The sequence below is a fragment of the Zeus faber genome (assembly GCF_960531495.2).
Source record: "Zeus faber genome assembly, chromosome: 14".
In the NCBI taxonomy this organism is placed as follows: Eukaryota; Metazoa; Chordata; class Actinopteri; order Zeiformes; family Zeidae; genus Zeus; species Zeus faber.
The window spans coordinates 25,523,867-25,542,928 of NC_137200.1; the positions used below are offsets into that span (position 1 = coordinate 25,523,867).

The following is a 19,062-nucleotide window of genomic DNA, read 5'->3' on the forward strand; positions in this document are numbered from 1 at the left end:
GAAGCTGCACTTCTGCTGCATATGCATCACAGCTGGATGAGTTCTGCAGGGATGTATTCTATCATCAGGATTATACGGTATATGTACAGTACACAGTGTGTGTTTTAGACAGACTCGCCACAGGACAGGACACAGAACAAAACAGAACTTTCAATTCTGGGTTTTTTCCTTAATATTGAATTCAATACTTTTCGTGGAAATATTTGCACTCATTTCATATTACACACAAGGTAGGTATTTATGTGTCTGTCTGTCTCTCTCTCTCTCTCGCTCTCGCTCATATATATACTGTATATGCTGTACATATACTATATATATAGTATATACACTATATATACACACTATATATAGAGTATATATACTGTATATACAGTATATATAGTATATACTTAAAATGTATATTTAAAATGAATGTATTTATACCATATATACTATATACAGCATATATACTGTATATATAGTATATACTGATTAGTATATATATAAATAGACTGTATATACAGTATATACTCTATATATACGTTATATATACTGTATATATACTTTATATGCTGTAGCGATACTATATATATACTGTATACCGAATATATATACTGTATATACAGTATTTATACAGTCTATTTATATATACTGTATATCTATTTAAATAGATAATGTATACATATACAGTATGTACAGCATATATATACACAGTATATATAGTATATATACAGTACAGTCTATTTATATATATATATACTGTATATATGCTGTATATACAGTATATATACAGTATAGTATATACAGCATATATATATAAATAACGTATTTATACTATATATATACACTATATACAGCATATATATTTATATATAGTTTATACAGACCGGTATATATATATAGACTGTATATACAGTATATACTCTATATATACTCTATATATACGGTACATACAGTATATATATACAGTATATATATGCTGTACATATACTGTATATATACGTATATACAGTATATATCGTCTATTTTTATATACTTTATATATATGCTGTATATACTGTATAAATACAGTGAATCTAAATATATACTGTATATACAGTCTATTTATATATATACTGTATATATGTATATTTAAATAGATAATGCATGTATATACAGCATATATATACAGTATACAGTATATATACAGTACAGTCTATTTATATATATATACTATATATATGCTGCATATAGTGTATATACAGCATACATATAAATATATTGTATATATATAATCTATATATACTGTGTATATACAGTGTGTATATATACAGTATATGTAAATATGCTGTATATATACACAGTATATGTACAGTATATATACTGTATATACAGTACACTATATATAATATTTACAGTATATATACTATACTGTAAATAGACTGTATATATACGGTATGTAAAGTATCATATATATGTGTGTATATATATGTGTGTATATATATATATATGTACAGTCTTTCTATCTGCCTCTGTCTCTATGTGTGTGGCTGTCTGTCTGTCTATGTCTGTCTCTCTGTCTGTCTGTCTGTCTATGTCTGTCTCTCTGTCTGTCTGTCTGTCTGTCTCTAGTTCAAAACAACAACAACAACAACAAAGGAAAGAAACAACTTTTTAAAACTTTAAAAAAACACCCGCCTTATTTTGTCCGGGAAAAGTGCGGAAGCAGGAAACGTGACAGACCGCTGTGATTGGTCGAACCGCCAAAGCTCGTCGCTGATTGGGCAGCACCGTGTGACGCAACACGCATTTTGGCGTTTTGGCGCCACGCGGTTAACGCAGTAAAGAGCAGCAGCGGGACGAACGACACTGCGCGGACAGCATAGGACCCACAGGACGGGACGGACGGACGGACAGCCCAGCCCAGCCCAGCCCAGCCCAGCCCAGCTCAGGACAGGACCGACAGCACCGTTAGCACCGTTAGCTTCATTTTGCCAACATGCACGTAATCAAGCGCGGTAAGCGTCCTTTACTCAACACAATCCACCTGGAGTAGCGTAGCATTAGCATGCAGCGATGGAAGACAACACGACTGTTAGTCATTTATTCCTTTAGTCACTGTTCAATATTATAATTATATATATATAGTATTATATTATACTGTTAAGACTTTTAAATTACAATTGTCAACTTTTCAAATGACTTAAAATGAGTCCGAATGGTGAGCGTTCCACTCTCGAACAGCGAAGATTCGCCGAAAAGTCGCCGGGCGTCGTTTTGGTGTCGACACCTTGCAAGATAAAGAACTTTGACACACCGACGACGACGACAACAACAACAAACGCTCGGTCAAACTTTTTGGCCGCGTCACCCGTGAAGAGCCAAACTTTTCATCCAGCCGAACGACCGGTTGAACAGGGCGCACACACACACACGGACCTGATGGCGGTGAAACTGGACACACATCTGGACCCGCTGTCCCCTCGTGTCGATTAAGCACATTTTAGTATTTTTAGAGCTTATTGTGCGTAGTCACCGGGTGTCATGACATTTCACTGCATACACGTATGACCGTATACGTATGTGACAAATAACCTCTCGGATCTCGGGTCTTGGATCTGATAAAATGTGAAAGCAGCGGATCAACAGACTCGTGCTGGGTCTTAGTCTTTTGTCCACGTTGGCGCCAACCGCCGAGCGTCAGTTGGTATCCATCAACTGACGCAATATGACATGTCTGCTCCCGATTCCCTTAAAGCAAAAACACGATTACATTTTAAGCACGCGTTGAAATGTCTGGACACGTTTTACACACGTATAGGTATCTGTTTTTGTCGTATTACAAATGACTACGCAAGGCTCGTTATCGTGAAAGGATCAGTTGTAATACCTAATCGATAAGAAGTGGTGACGAGTCCTCATGATTTAAATGGGTTTTTGTTTTCGGCCTTTTTATATATTTTTTTTAATTTTTGTAATAGTTTTGTTATTTAGTTTAACCCAACATGTCCCCGGAGAAGAGAGTTGTCCTGGGAAAAGTTGACGTCAGAAGCAATATTCATGTAATTGAATATGATACGCCAGGTGTTTTGAAGTCGGACAACGGTGGAAGTCAGTTAAAAAAAAAAAAAACAACTGACAGTCAACTTTTCCTGGAGAAGAGCTCTGTTCAGCATGACTGTGCATAATGTCATCCGCTCTCCACAGCCTTAACGGGAAAGAGAGGAAGCATAGAAACTAGTTTGATATGAAGCTCGACTTTTATTGAGCCTTTTTACAACACTTTGCGCGCTTTGCCAATCCCTCCGCCGGGGAACAGGAGTCCTCTGCATTTTCCAATCCTGGTGTCCGGCGTTATAAGTTTATTTCGTTCGGCCGTCTCACTTTCTTTTTGTTCTGCGGGTGGTGCGGCGTTGACGGGGCAGCTTCTCAAGATGTGGTTGAATTTCAGACGGACGCCAGGAGCGTGTCATGTTCGACAAGATAACGTCTCGCATCCAGAAGCTTTGTTATGGACTCAACTCGGACTTTGTGGATCCGGTAAGTAGAGTCTTCTTGAAGCCAAAGGCCCTGAGCGGCGTGGGGGTTCACTGAGGAGCAAGTTCCGCGCAGATTTCGGTCAAACGTCTTCCCCCTTTCTCCCCCCCCCAGACCCACATTACGATGAAGGTGATCCAGGGTCTGTACAGCGGCGTCACCACCGTGGAGCTGGACACCCTGGCAGCCGAGATCACCGCCACCCTCACAACCAAGCACCCGGACTACGCCATTCTGGCCGCGCGCATCGCGGTCTCCAACCTGCACAAGGAGACCAAGAAGGTGTTCAGCGGTGAGTGTATCGACTGCAGGCGTGGGCGCAATGAGGGGGAAAGGGAGTATGATAAGATGAAAGTGGGATACCAATGTGTGCGGTACACCAGAAATAAATCAGCGAACTGGTACGGTTAAATTGATTTTTAAAGCAGAAAACGCAAACCTTTAAACATCTTGCACATACATCTCATTATACATGAATGTGTTAAAAATTAATCAGTTAATAAATTAAAGCTGACGAAACCATTGCAAGCAAAACAATATTTCTCATTGTTGTTTTTGCGACTCTTCTCTGTACCGTAGACGTGATGGAGGACCTGTACACCTACATTAACCCTCTGAATAGGCGCCACTCTCCCATGGTCGCCAAGGAGACGTTGGACGTCGTCCTCGAGAACAAGGATGTCAGTCCAGTTTGCGGAGCGACAATTCAGCATTTGTAATCCTTTCGGTCGCGCATCGCCTTGATTATGGGTTGTTTTTGAATCCCACAGCGCCTCAACTCAGCCATCATATACGACAGAGACTTCTCCTACAACTTCTTTGGCTTCAAGGTAAAGAGCGGTGTTCTATCTTACCCGTCGAAACAAGCTGCTTGCTGACGTGTCCCAGGAGAACTAATAAAAATGTCGCCTGTCGCTTCCAGACACTTGAGCGGTCCTACTTGCTGAAGATAAACGGCAAAGGTGAACGGGATTAACTTTTTGTCGCATCACATTTGAAGTCTTGTCTGTTACGAGGGGGCTTCTCCTTCGGCCGATGGGTGACCCGAAAAAATGTGGTGTTTACGTTCAGTCGCCGAGAGACCCCAGCACATGCTGATGCGAGTGTCTGTGGGAATCCACAAGGGAGACATCGACGCGGTCATCGAAACCTACAACCTGCTGTCGGAGAAGTGGTTCACGCACGCGTCCCCTACCCTGTTCAACGCCGGCACCAACAGACCCCAGCTGTCGAGGTAGCGACCCGGGAGGACATTTTGGGACTATTAATTGTTCTACAAATCGCCCTATGATAATATGTAACCCTATAATACAAGTCTGCCCATTGCGGAAGAACTATATCGCTATTGAACCTTGGGGGAGAGAGAAAAATTTGGGGGCCGGACTGGTGATTCCCAACCACTAGGGGTCGCCAGAAATCACAGGGGGCGGCCAGCTGCGAGGCCTTGGATGAATTGTGGCGTCTGTTGGTTCAAAAAGGAATCCACAGGCGCGCACACACGGTTCAGATACACCGTGTGTGCTAATGTGTCGTGAGTCCTAAAACCGTGCTCTCTCTACCATGACGGGGGGCCCTCTTGGTTAGACAATACTTCGCCCTGACACGCCAAATTCATATTCTGTTCGTTGAAAAGTTTCGCACACTTGGTTTAAAAACTCCCTTGGCGTTTGGATTGAAGAACCCCAACCGTTTTATGAAGCTATTGTCGTTGGCTCAAATGATTATGTCGTAACTGTGACAGCTCTGCTACGTAACAAATTGAACGTTGTCCCCATGGTGAAGTTTTTCATCAGATTATTTATTTTTTCTTTCTTTCTGTCTTTCTTCTTCCTGTCGCAGCTGTTTCCTGCTTGCCATGAAAGACGACAGCATCGAAGGGATTTACGACACCCTCAAGCACTGTGCGCTGATCTCCAAATCCGCCGGGGGCATCGGTGTCGCGGTCAGCTGCATCAGATCCACGGGCAGCTACATAGCGGGGGTGACTGACCTGTGCTCCTGCAGCTTTTAGGGATCTATTTCGTCCTGCAGTTATTTGTATGTGCATTATCAGACAGATGTAATTGTGTGTGTGTGTGTGTGTGTGTGTGTGTGTGTGTGTGTGTGTGTGTGTGTGTGTGTGTGTGTGTGTGTGTGTGTGTGTGTGTGTGTGTGTGTGTGTGTGTGTGTGTGTGTGTGTGTGATAGACAAATGGCAATTCCAACGGTCTTGTTCCGATGCTTCGGGTGTACAACAACACAGCACGTTACGTCGACCAGGGTGGCAACAAGGTGTGTATGGGTTTTTATTGGTGCTTGTGTTTTTAGTATAGTACATTTGATTTTCTCCGTACTAATGCGTATGGATGAGAAAGGTTTGGAAGTGTGTTTTCATTCAAATTGAACTTGCCCTCCTCTGTTGACGCAGAGACCTGGAGCCTTCGCGATATACCTGGAGCCGTGGCACTTCGATGTGTTTGACTTCCTGGAGCTGAAGAAGAACACCGGCAAAGAGGAGCAGAGAGCCAGAGACCTGTTCTACGCCATGTGGATCCCCGACCTCTTCATGAAGCGAGTGGAGAGCAACCAGGTCGGCTTTGGAGGGACACACACACACACACACACACATTACACTCCCCGCTTCGCGTGGTTCTTTTTATTCCTTTGTCACTTTAGAATCGGCGTGCTGCCTTGGCCCCGTTCTCCCGGTTAATTAAAGACAAACAAATGAAATTGTTAGCGACAAAGCAGTGTTACAAGAGCTGACATCTCTCCCCCCCAATCAGCTCCGTGACCTCTCGTTGTTTGCTCCGTCGTAGGACTGGTCTCTGATGTGTCCCAGCGACTGTCCTGGTCTGGACGAGTGTTGGGGGGAGGAGTTTGAGAAGCTGTACACCAGGTAAGGCTGGGCCTCTCGACCTGGGAGTCCTTTTTATTATTATTATTATTATTATTATTATTATTATTTTAGAGCCAGCACAACTCATTTTATGCGTTCCAATTCACTTTTAAGCCTCTAGGCAACAGTGTAAGGATAAATAAGAGTCTTCCCCGCCGCGCTTTCAAAACCGACTGCGGCAACCCCAAGGCTGAGAATGTGAGGTACGGCCCCCTGTAGCGCCCCCCGCTGGCCTGGGGTTCCTAAGCCGGCGCTCCTCATGTCTGCCGCGTTTCCCCCCAGGTATGAGGCAGAGGGCAGGGCCAAGCGCGTGGTGAAGGCCCAGCAGCTGTGGTACGCCATCATCGAGTCGCAGACGGAGACAGGGACTCCCTACATGCTCTACAAGGACGCCTGCAACAGGAAGAGCAACCAGCAGAACCTGGGCACCATCAAGTGCAGCAACCTGTGCACGGAGATCGTGGAGTACACCAGCCACGATGAGGTGGGGGGGCGGGCCTGTCGCGCGGCCGTCGAAATGTCTCCTCGGGGCAGTTGTATTGGTTGGCTAAGTGTTGCTCTCCGTCTTTCTCACCTCAGGTCGCTGTGTGTAACCTGGCGTCCATCGCTCTCAATATGTACGTGACCCCGGAAAGGACTTTTGACTTCAAGAAGCTGGAGTACGTCACCAAAGTCATCGTCAAGAACCTGAACAAGATCATTGACATAAACTATTATCCAGTGCCTGAGGTAGTTTCCCATCACTGTTTCATTTTTCCTACTGTTTTGATGTAAGACAATGAGATGACGCAGTTTCCTCCTGGAGGATGAGTAAATTGAATTCAGACACTTTAGGAGCTCTCTAAAGTGTCTTAAATTCAGTGTTTAAGTAATTAAATAATCTTTAATTTCAATTCATGCGAGTCAGGTTCAGCACTATGCTATGGGTTTTTATAACAGAACTGTTGAGTCCAACTCACTCACAGTACCTGTTCCACATGAACCCAACCCACTTTATACAGTACTTACCTGTGGAGAGAAAGCCAAGAACATTTTATATGTCTGAAGTGCAGTTTTTTTTTTTTTTTTTTTTTTTTTTTTTTTTTTTTTTTTTTTTTTTGATTTATTGATTTATTATAATATTTTTTATATTACCATATTTTATTTATTTATTTTTTGTAAAGTTCAGTTCCTAATGACTTACCTTATCTGACCTGGAGGAAACCGTTCTAATGGCAGTTCAGAAAATAATCTAGTTCATAGTCCAACCAAATACTTCTCTGCCATGCACCAAATATGGTACTTCCCTGTAATACTTGTCCCTGTCTCAAAGTATGACATTTAATTCTCACGCCTGCCGACGCCCCGATTGGTGACGTGCTCTTCCCTTCCCGTCCTTCAGGCCAAGAACTCCAACATGCGCCACCGCCCCATTGGGATCGGCGTGCAGGGTCTGGCCGACGCCTTCATCCTGATGCGCTATCCCTTCGAAAGCCCCGAGGCCCAGCTGCTCAACACGCACATCTTTGAGACCATTTACTACGCGGCACTGGAGTCCAGCTGTGAGCTGGCAGCGGAGCACGGGGCCTACGAGACCTACCCCGGTTCCCCAGTCAGCAAGGGGGTGCGTAGTCCGACTATTGTGACGTGACGTGGGAGGCGATCGTGTGCATGGGAGTTGGGGCTGGTCGGTTCGCCGCACGGTGATGTAGTTGAGTGTTGTTTTCAAGACCGTTAAAGTTAGGTCATGTGGTTTTCTGGACTTGAGAAACCGTTGGTAAAATATTGTCAAATAATCAACATTATTAGTTCAAGTATTTGATTTGGTCGACGTCGTCCATCCCTCACAGAAGGTTCATTGTCAAATATATAGTAAAACACAATTCTCCTCCTGCTACGTATCTGGTGACATGTCACAGAATGTGTGGATATAGATGCACAGTTCACAGTAATTATTACAAAATGTAATCGATATCATCAGTAACCTTAGAGTTTCTAAAATGTTGCCAGGGGCAGTATTGCACGTGTGCTTTGTAGTAATGACAACCATGTGACTGATCTGCATTCTCCAGATCCTCCAGTACGACATGTGGGAGAAGACTCCGACTGATCTGTGGGACTGGAGCGCTCTGAAGGGGAAGATCGCTCAGTGAGTCTTTTGAGTTTCAGCGTTACATGGTGCAGCGTTCTGAAATTCTAATTGATTGTTTATTTTTCATCATCATTATTATTATTATTATAGGCAGTGTTCATAGAAGATCATGCCGTTTTGAATAACATTTTCCTTGCAGCACAAGAAAGCAATGCTTAATGTGAATTACAAAATGTTGAAAATTGAATCAGGAAATTTTCCTTGTTAGATTTGTACATAAGTGGCCAGTGGCATTAAAAAAAAAAAAAATTATAATAATAATAATAAAGGGCTGATCTCTAGTTTGAGTCATTCGACCCACTTACACAGAACCCTGACTTGATGTGATCTGGGTTTTCCTCCAGGCACGGCGTGAGGAACAGCCTGCTGCTGGCCCCCATGCCCACGGCCTCCACCGCCCAGATCCTGGGCAACAACGAGTCCATCGAGCCCTACACCAGCAACATCTACACCCGCAGGGTCCTCTCCGGAGAGTTCCAGGTCAGCAGCGCCGCCGCCGCACCTCCCCCAGACGCTCTTAGCGTTTTTGAAGCTGTGGCGCAGGTCGCTCACGTGGTCCCCCCCCCCCCCTTTCTGTGCGGCGCAGATCGTGAATCCTCACCTCCTGAAGGACCTGACGGAGAGAGGGCTGTGGAACGAGGAGATGAAGAACCAGCTGATCGCCCAGAACGGATCTATCCAGGTGGGATGTCGCATCACAACAAAACCCAGACGGATGCAAACATTGCTGTACCTCATGAGCCTTTTGTTTATGGCAACATTTCTAACGTTGGCTTAAAAATGTGCTTTTTGGAAAGAAATGCTTTTGAGAATTTGCTGAGTTATTCAAGAGGAATATTTAGGGACTTATAATTCAAGATCAAGAATTTGAGATTTATTAAGTCGTTCTCTGAGGAATGATTGATCCTTCAATGTCCAAATGGAGTAATGTTTTCTTCATCACGTTTGACTTGTTTCTCTGTAGAATTAAATTTCCTTCTGTTCATGTAAAGCACTTTGAGCGACATGTCCTGAACGAAAGGCGCTTGACAAATTAAGGTTTTTATTGTGGTTGCGGAATCGAACGACTTTACAAAGTGATCGCGATGGGGTCAAATGACCGTGATCCCCTTTGGATCCAGGCAAGAAAAGCTGAGTTTATCAGGGAAGACGTCCTCAGTGTGTCTGGCCTCCCTCCGCAGGGCATCGACGGGATCCCAGACGACCTGAAGCAGCTCTACAAGACCGTGTGGGAGGTCTCCCAGAAGACGGTCCTCAAGATGGCCGCCGACCGAGGCGCCTTCATCGACCAGAGCCAGTCGCTCAACATCCACATCGCCGAGCCAAACTACGGCAAACTGAGCAGCATGCACTTCTACGGCTGGAAGCTGGTACGTACGGGCCGCCGCCGCCCGGGGGAAAGCCGGAAGGGGCTGAGAAAGCGGTCACTTCCTGTCGCCGGCCAGCGTTTGAACCGGGGTCCGGGATCCCACCCTGGCGATCGGCGGGGGGAGGGAAATGATTAACAAGACGCTCTAGATCAGCTGTGCCCAAAGCTGACAAACACGGAGTGGAGTTAATCACCAGGTTGAAGTGATGAGGACAAAAACAGCAGATGGTCCCTCGTCTCTGCTCGGGAAGGCGCCGGGGGGCCTCCACTTCCTCAGATCAGAAAGATTTCACTCCAAAAACAGAGCAGGAAACAGAGGGTTATTTGTCAGGAATTATCTGTGACCGAGCCGGGCTAAAAACAGTCAAAGCTGATCCGGTAGATTACGGTTGTTCACTGTTTAGTTAGTGTGACGGGTTAGCGATATTGAGCTTTGGTTCTGATTAAATGAGTGTGCAGTCTGACTAATTTCACTCCCGGTTGGGATCATGGTATAATTATGCACATGTAATGAGTATAATTGAGTGTAACTTGGTAATCCAAGCGATTAAGAGGTTTTGAGTCTTTTCTAATGCATTCGTTTAGCGGTTAGTTACGGCGTTAACGATGGGTGACTCGACCCCCCCCCTCTGCAGGGCCTGAAGACGGGGATGTACTACCTGCGCACCAAGCCGGCTGCCAACCCCATCCAGTTCACCCTGAACAAGGAGAAGCTGGCGGAGACGCAGGCCAAGACCTCGGAGGAGCAGAGCAAGGAGCGAAACACGGCCGCCATGGTCTGCTCCCTGGAGAACAAAGACGATTGTCTGATGTGTGGCTCCTAAATCCTCCCTCCCTCGCCCTGCGTTTAATGGAGGCTGGAGAACTCCCATCACGTACTTTACTTATTTATCATACGCCGCACTGAATGGATTCCTCTGTTTTTGTATTCCGAATGAAGCAACTCTAAAATGTACTGGGTAATGGGTTAAGTCAAGGTTCAGCCACTGTCAATACTGTAAAACATTCTCTAGAGATTAAAAGCTTTGTGAAAGTACTTGTGTGCCTGATTTAAATCTTAGATCTTGACTTTTTCCTGTCCCATGCGTAAATGACGCTTAAACCCCACGTGCACGCGGTGTGAATCGCAAGGCGTGTTTGCCTCCACTCTGAAGCCCTCGGCCTTGCTCCCATTTTTTATTTATTTTTATTATCATGATCAAATTGTCTTTTTATTCGAAACTAAAGACGGAACCGATGTTCCGTCGCGTCCGATTTAGACCAGTGGCGTGCATGCGCCCCAAAGGCAGTGTGAGACGCTTGAGGGAATGATGACGTCGTATAAAAGTGTGCCCAGAAATGCAAAGTTCTCAAGCCGCAAAGGCTTTAAAGCGTTTATAAAAAAAAACACCCTCCGGTGTGTTGGTGTCAGTGGCTTCGGACGAGCTGCCTCCGCGGCTGTTTTGCAGCGCCAGCAGGGTCGAGCCTGGGGACCGGTCGGCGCTCCAGGTGACGAAATTAATGAGCTGCTGAGGCTCGCGGGAGTGGCGGGCCGAGGCCTGTCGCAATCCTGTAGCGTGCCTGCGGCGTGTTTTTTTTTTTTTTTTTTTTTTTTTTTTAATATATATATATATATATATATTTTAATTAAAAAAAAAAAAAAAAACCTGGAAGGTGGGCTTCATAGGGATAGTCAAAAATTTCAGGCTATGGTATGCACCCAACTAGCCCCTTGTTTTGGGAAAAATAAATTACTTTTTAAAATAAGCTTCTCAAATGTGCATGAAATGTGCATTTGAGAAGCTTATTTTAAAAAGTAATTTATTTATTTTTCGTGTGTGTGTGTGTCCTTGCGACCTTGGACGAAGAGAAGGCGGTCACCGACCGGTGAACCCAAACAAGCTTTTTTTTTTTTTAATTATTTATTATTATTTATTATTTATTATTTTCTCAGGCCTTTTCAGCTCCTATCGCAGAGCGCCACGGCGGAAATGCCACCAGAGCGACGGCGCGGGAGGGAAGCCACGCGCTCATCGGCCCGTTCACTGAGCCGCGGCAATTTACATCGATGAAGTGTAAACCGAGGCTGTCGCTGCACATCGTCCGCTAGAGCGGAGTTGACTCACGGTTAGGGTTACACTTCCAAGAAAAATCACACATTGACACGACAGGGTTCGGTAAAGACAGGCGAACCTCACACCTTGGGATTCTTCACACCGCGCGAGCCGGGACTCAGGCCTGTGATGGAGCCGAGCCCCGACTCCCCGAACCCCCAGTCTCAAAACTACTTTTCCTCATGATTTTCTCGAGATCTTGAAAGTCCTTGGCTGAAGTCCTTTGGTGTGTGTGTGTGTGAGCGTGTGTGTGCATGTGCGCGCATGCTCGGCTCAAGTGTCCCGATTTGGACGATGAAACTTCCGAGGCGCGTCGCAAGCGGTCCATCCGGTTAAAGCGGTGCAATATTTCAGAGCGAAGACGAGATCCAAAAATCAACTGGTGAGTACGACAGGGGAGGGGGGGGGGTCCGCCGACGACCCCCCTCCTCCTCCTCCAGCTGGGAGCCGCTGTTCCAGAGTCAACGGGGCAGGACGGACGCCGCCTCGCGGCCGCACCGTGGCCGCGTGTCTTCGGCGAGCCGCCGTTTTCTTTGGAGGGGGCATGCGCTTCAGGGTCCGGCCAGCGCGCCGTCGATGGAGCCCTCGCCCTCCTGCGAGCCGAACCCCGTGTCCTGCGAGGCGCTGCTGCCCGTCGGGGACGGGACCGCCTTCTTGGCCCCCGCTTTCCCGGCATCTTCCCAGGAGACCGCCTTCTGCGCCGCGTTGCACCTCGCCTCCGCCTCCTTCGGCTCGGTGTCGTCTCCGGCCACCGCGCCGACGTCACCGCCGCCACCGCCCCATTGGGCCTGGCTCTCCGCGCGCTCGTCCTCCGTCTTCCCCCCGTCGCCCTCGCCCAGAGTGACGGTCGCCTCCGGCTTCTCCTCGCCCCGCGAACCCTCCCGGGTTTCCTTCTCGCTTGCGTCCGGCGTCTCGCTTTCCGCCGTCTCGCTTGCCGCCTTCGTTTCCGCTCTCTCCGTCCGCGCTCTCGCTCTCCCTTCCTCCATGTTCGCCACCTCGCACCTCGACCCCTCCTCGGCATTCTGCCCCTCGGTCGCGGCGTCCGGCGACGTAAACCTCTCGGGGCCCCCCTCTCTGCCCGGCGCGGTGGCCGCCGCCGCCTCCTCCTCCCGGTGGTGCACAGTCACCTGGAGCGCCGCCTGTTTGCCGTCCAGCCGGCTGTTGAACCCCCTGAAATTGTTCTTGGCGCCGATGATGTACTTCCCCAGGATGGAGGAGCCTTCCTGGGTGGGGCCGCCGCCCACCGTGTGGCCTGTATCCACCAGAAGCTGCTGGACCACCTTCATGTCGGTGTGCAGCCTGCCGACCACCTTGCTCAGCTCCGTGATCCGGTTCCCGATATCTGGTGAGAGAGGAAAGCAGCCGCGGTTGGTGTACGCCCTGGTTTGGATGGACGTCGGCTCAAGCTATCCGACACCTGGTTAAGGGCGTTTTTCCGCCAAACCGGATTGGTTTGGTTTTTGTTTTTTTTCCTCCCTTTTTCTGCAGGTATTTGTCGCGTCCGCCCGAGGTGGTTAATGCCGCGGGTTCCCCTACAAATCACAGGTTATGTGCTCCACGCTCACGCTCACGCTCACCTTTTCGCTTGGTCTCCTCAAACTCCCGACGCGCCGACTCGATGTAGCGCTGCACCAGAGCTCGGATCACCTGCTGCCGGTAAGGCATCTGCTGCCCGGACTTTGTGCTCTGATTGGACTAAACACAGAGAAATCGGACACCTTTTATACACTGTGTGTGTGTGTGTGTGTGTGTGTGTGTGTGTGTGTGTGTGTGTGTGCGCGCGCGCGCGCAGTGCAGACTCATGGGAAGCTCCATGAGTTGATTTTCGACTGATACATTTTTCCTAAAAATGAAACCCACCATCGAGGCCAAAGGGGGATATTCGTTCTCCGTGTTGAAACTGCAGCAGCAGCAGATCCTCCTGACGATCCCCCTGACGAGGAACACAGGGCAAAGGAGAAATTAAAAACTGCGACTCCGGGGTTTCCGCCCCGGACCTCCCCCCGCTTGAGACCCCCGGCGCGGTAGGGCGGGCTTTACCGGATGAGGTAAAAGGTGGCCTTGGGAGAGGGGATTATGTTGAAGGGCACCGGCATGGTGAGGCCCTCTCGGAAGTAACTCAGGTACAGCTTGGATCTGGCGAACTTCCACTCCACGTCGGCGTCATCCTGCGGTCGGGTGGACAAGGCGTCAGCGCCGGAGTGTCTTACCTGCTATCCCGGGAGGGGTCCTGAGGGGTCCTGAGGGGACCAGCCCTACCTCAATTTTCTGGAAAGAGTTGGTGATCATGGCGATGAGCATGTTGAGGAGGACGATCACAATGACAAGGGTGAAGATCCCGTACAGGATCCGCCCGACGAACTCCGCCACCACAAATTCCGGCATGTCCACGTAGTCCTGGTTGGCCACGCCGAACATGGTCCAGAACAGGAAGTGGAAGGTCTCGTTGAACCTGGTCACACATACACATATACACACACACACACACACACACACACACACACACACACACACACACACACACACACACACACACACACACACACACACACACAGCATTGCCGGCGTTACCTGCGGGGGCCGCGCCCTTTTATTCAGAAGGAGAAAAATGAAATGTTTTGTGGTGGTGTGGTCATCCAAGGAGCGATCCCCAAACGTTCCGGGGTTTTCTGGACTAAATTTCGCTCGTCGACGTCAAATTGTGAGCGGGGCCGCAGTGCTTTTTATTTTTATTTTTCCCCAACTCGATAAGCGCCGACACTTTTGGACCGTGCTCCTACGGCTACGGCTACGGCGGTTCGGACGGTTTCTACGGTTCCTTTGGCTGCCGGCTCGTCTCTCGTCGTTCAGGGGAATCGAACCTGCCAAGATGCGGAGACATCACGTAGGGAACGTAGATGTTGTTGATTCCGCAGAGGAAAGCCGTTCCGATGATCATCAGTATGAACATGAATCTGAAAACAGAAAATAGAACATTTCGCCGACAGTTAATAAAACATAAATGACGCTTGACGTTCCCTGTTTCTTTGGATCTATCTGCACTTTTGGATTATAGTTCTGGATTCTATTTCTAGTGAAATGACATGAAGGAGGTGAGGGGGAAGGGGTGTTAAAAGGTCTCGCCGGTATTTTTGTTTGCAAAATATGCATAAATATGCAGTGTCGTTAACAGTGATATCACCATTAGTACTATCCTTATTTAACTTTTGTTATTGCAAGAGACCTGAGGGCTGTAGGTGGAGCACGGAGCCTCGGGCCTCTCCCTGCTGGCCCGTGGGAGGTACTACACCCACTCAGAGGGCGATGGAGATGCAGCTTTTTTAAAGTGCGACACCTCTGCAGGAGCTTTGCAGCTCAGATCAGTTGCTTTTCAATAGATTTTAATTATTTTAATGTCTTTTAATGTTTAGAGCTAAGAGATGGGATGTAGGAAAACAGAAAACAGGATGTGATTTGTGTGTGCTTGCGTGCGTGTGTGTGTGTCTAGTGGATGAGGAAAAACAGGAGGGTTAGGGAGAAAGTTCGAACATGGGTATATTTATTTATTTATTTTATTTTGTGCATTCTGGGCGTCATGTGACTCCACTGAAATAAGAAGATCATTTTCTGATTCTTACCCTGCTTTTAATTGATTTATTTTTTTATTATTCTGCTTTGTAAATGCATTTTGCTTTGCTTTTGTTGTCGCCATCTGATGCTTTTAATGTAAAGAACTTTCAATTACATTTTGCATATGGAAGGTTATTACTACTGCGGTGCGATCTCAATATTTTATATTGTTGCTATGCACCGCGCCTATAGCCTGTATGTTCTTGTTTCCCCGAAGCTGCTGAGCCCGACCCCATGGCGATCAGGGCGCGGCTCTTATCTCTCATTCCTCTCATTTGCACCTCATCATGTCGTCGATCATCTTGCCGATGGAGATCTGCAGCGTCCCCAGGGACTCCTGGGCCGGGAGGATGTAGGCCAGCCGGGTGAAGCTCAACATGCTGGTCACCGCGAACAGGACCTCGGCGATGAGCTGCGGGTCCCCCTGGTGCCACTCCTCACGCGCTGGACACAAGATTCATTCAACAACTCTACTGATCCAAGTTCAGGTTAGAGATAGAATATATGTAAATAACATAGGGAGGCGGTGGGTACGCCGACGGAAAATACAAATACGTGTCATGAGCATCCCATAATATGCGGCGATGGTCGTGATGAAACAGCATTACAGCAGATGTGCGGTATTGGGTCAGAACAATGCGGGCGCGGCCACCCCCTCACCAGTCTGGGTGAAGTAGACGCACTCCTCCGCCCCGACGGGGTCCTGGCACACGACGTGGCCCTTGAGCATGATGAGCACGCGCAGGGCGAACGAGGCCAGGTACATGCTGAGCACCATCACGTCCAGACAGTTCCACCAGTCCAGGAAGTAGCTCCGCAGGCCCTCGATCCAAACCTCCTTGCACTCGTACCAGAAGAATCCTGAAGTCCATCACACACGGGTTTGGGTGGATGGGTTATGATGGGGGAGAGAGAGGGAGGGGGAGAGAGAGAGAGAGAGAGAGAGAGAGAGAGAGAACCCACCGACAACCCACACCATGTGGAAGGAGCTGTGCAGGATGTTCTGCTGACGCGACGCAAACTTGTCCCTGTACATCTCCATGGTGATGGATTCTCCGAGCAGCGTGATGAGGAACCACAGGTAGGAGGCCGAGTGGACGAGGAACTTGATGACGGGCGTCTTGAGGATCTTCCCCACCTGGGTGGAGACAGGGAGGAGGGAGAGCTGACAACATCTGCCGGGCGGCAAAGGGTGACGGCTCGACCGGATGACGCTCCAAACCTTGGACTTGGGTGCGACCCAGTAGACGAGGCAGAGGAGCGGCATGGTGAGGAAGATCCCCACGGAGACCAGCAGCTTCCAGACGGTCCTGCTGCCCCTCCAGCCGGCCAGGCTCCCGCACCAGATGGAGGACAGCACCTGCTGGCAGATCGGGTGGGCCACAAACTGCACACACGGACAGAAATCAGGGAATATCGAACACTGAACCATGGACGTCGTCCCGCATGTCTGCGTCACAGAGCGCCCCCGGAGCGGCCGAACCTGTTTCTGGTTGTAGTTGACGGCGAGCCGCAGGCGCGACAGGTTGGGGATGCCCTCCTCGAAGACCTGCTCCTCCGACGGGTCCTGGCTCTCGTCGCCGCAGCTGTTCAGGATGGTGGTGACCTCGCTCTGGTTGCGGCACATCCCCAGGAGCTCCACGGCGAACTCCTGGCAGAGCTCCTCCAGGCCGAGGTACTGGGGCTGCGGAGAGCGGCAACCACGGCAACATGAGCAAAGGCGGCGGACAAGCAGCAAGCAAAGCAGCAAGCGCGGCTGAAAGGGAAGGATGAAAGGACCTTGAACTCCGGCTCCTTCTTGGAGAGCTTGCGCAGCTCCTTGCTGAGGCTGAAGGCGCTGAGCATGGCGTCCTCCGAGGTGATGGACAGGTAGGCGCGGCTGGCGATGCCGCGGTACGTGTTGATCCGCGACAAGGAGAACTTGAGCAGGTCGTACTGGCGGCCGTTGCGGCACTCCAGGCACGCGCAGGAGATCTTGTGCGGCCACGGGATGTTGTGGCCTTTCTGGCTCAGCATGGTGACGATCTCATACAGATCCTTCTGGCAGGCCAAGGTCAGCGGGGTCACCCCCGGGGCAAACTGGGAGTTGTCGATGGAGTGGTCGAAGATGGCCTGGGAGAAGGACCGGACGTCCATCTTGTTCCCTTTCTCCTGGTCCAGGCGGTCCAGCAGGCGTTTCACCACCCGGGGCTGGTTGGTGTCCACCGCGACGAGCAGCGCCTCGTGGATCTGACGAAAGTCGAACTTGACCCCCTGCAGGAGGGCGTCCATGACGTCCTCGCAGCCCAGGCGGATGGACAGGTTGAGGGCCTCCCTCCACAGGCGGTCCTCCGAGTCGTCCAGCTGGCGGATGATGCCGTCGCCGGTCTTCAGCAGCCCGCACACCATCTCCACCTTGGCCTCCTGGATGGCGGCGATGAGCTGCGGGGGAAACTGCATCTTCTTGTTCACAATCTCCCGCCATTGTTCCGGCTGAAGGGAGCAGAGAAACAGTTTCTGCAAAGCCTCGGCTTTCGCTCACGTACAAACATCTGAGCTTAACAAAGGCAACATCATTGAAAACACTAAGTGCCTAACTTCTAACCCTGCAGAGCCCAAATAAGAAATAAGTGAGCGATGATCTCCGTGGAAAGTTGGACAACACTGGACCCAAACATGAGCAAATTCCCAGGACGCATTGACAATGTAAATCTACTCTTTAAGGGAGCTAAAAGTAGATTAGTAAAATTACACCGGGGGGCTTTCCAGGGTTAAATATAACATCCGCCAAAAAAAACCCATACCCTCAAATTTGTAAGAAAACAACACCCCCGGCCTCATTCCGAGGCCGGGGGTGGTGCTTCAGCCCTTACGTGCACCGCTCCGAAGAACATCCGATTTTGAAGACAATGTGATGAAACTTATCCCCGTCCTCGCTTACCGTGAGGTTCTCCATTGCTGATATTAAAAAAAAAAAAATGTAAAAAACAAATTAACGACGCGTCGAGTTTCCTTAGGAAGAAAGCGGCATTACATGGTGCAGGAGGAAAGTCCAGTGTTGAGTTTTCAGCCTGTTCTCCAGACTCAGATGCATGAGCTCTGTGGAACCGGGAGGAACTGAGCTCTGTGGCGTCCCCGGATCATGTGCTGTCGGCTGACTCCTCAGATCCCGCACAAAGCCAATAACACATCCCCGGTCCCACAGGGCACGGCCAATTAAACTGTAACCGTTCCCTGTTTCAAGTTCCTCCGCTCTCCCCCGATGGAAACAGTTTGAGGATTCAATTAGCACAGCAGCAGCTGAACTGGTCCCAGCGGAGACGTCCGCGCTGGAAAACAAGGAACAGTTCTACAACGGGCCAGGATACCTGTGGTTGTTCACCCGTGCACCCTGTCTGCTGTTTTTAACATAAAAACTAATTATAAATTAGTAAAGGATTGGAGTAATACCCAATTACAATACACATGCTAAATTTAATTATAACAGCTGGTAAATATATACACTTATA

At 48.7% G+C, this 19,062-nt stretch overlaps 2 protein-coding genes across 2 annotated transcripts; one reads left to right on the forward strand and one right to left on the reverse strand.

Annotated features, from left to right (window-relative positions):
- Positions 1-1,817: 1,817 nt before the first annotated feature.
- On the forward strand, positions 1,818-10,865 carry rrm1 (ribonucleotide reductase M1 polypeptide). Its single transcript, XM_080014146.1, has 19 exons — positions 1,818-1,976; positions 3,410-3,498; positions 3,610-3,787; positions 4,075-4,175; positions 4,266-4,325; positions 4,418-4,457; positions 4,567-4,729; positions 5,335-5,476; positions 5,682-5,765; positions 5,902-6,063; positions 6,293-6,372; positions 6,655-6,856; positions 6,952-7,101; positions 7,754-7,975; positions 8,424-8,500; positions 8,848-8,983; positions 9,090-9,185; positions 9,685-9,873; positions 10,508-10,865. Exons 1-19 carry the CDS (start codon positions 1,958-1,960, stop codon positions 10,694-10,696), a joined length of 2,379 nt encoding a protein of 792 aa, XP_079870272.1. The 5' UTR covers positions 1,818-1,957; the 3' UTR covers positions 10,697-10,865.
- A 1,651-nt stretch (positions 10,866-12,516) lies between these two features.
- On the reverse strand, positions 12,517-18,509 carry LOC307239991 (short transient receptor potential channel 2-like; the record flags this gene model as incomplete). Its single annotated transcript, XM_080013567.1, has 13 exons — positions 12,517-13,307; positions 13,543-13,660; positions 13,826-13,898; positions 14,006-14,133; positions 14,225-14,417; positions 14,827-14,919; positions 15,856-16,018; positions 16,235-16,435; positions 16,538-16,712; positions 16,797-16,961; positions 17,058-17,258; positions 17,354-18,070; positions 18,495-18,509. 13 exons carry the CDS (start codon positions 18,507-18,509, stop codon positions 12,517-12,519), a joined length of 3,033 nt encoding a protein of 1,010 aa, XP_079869693.1.
- Between the last annotated feature and the right edge of the window lie 553 nt (positions 18,510-19,062).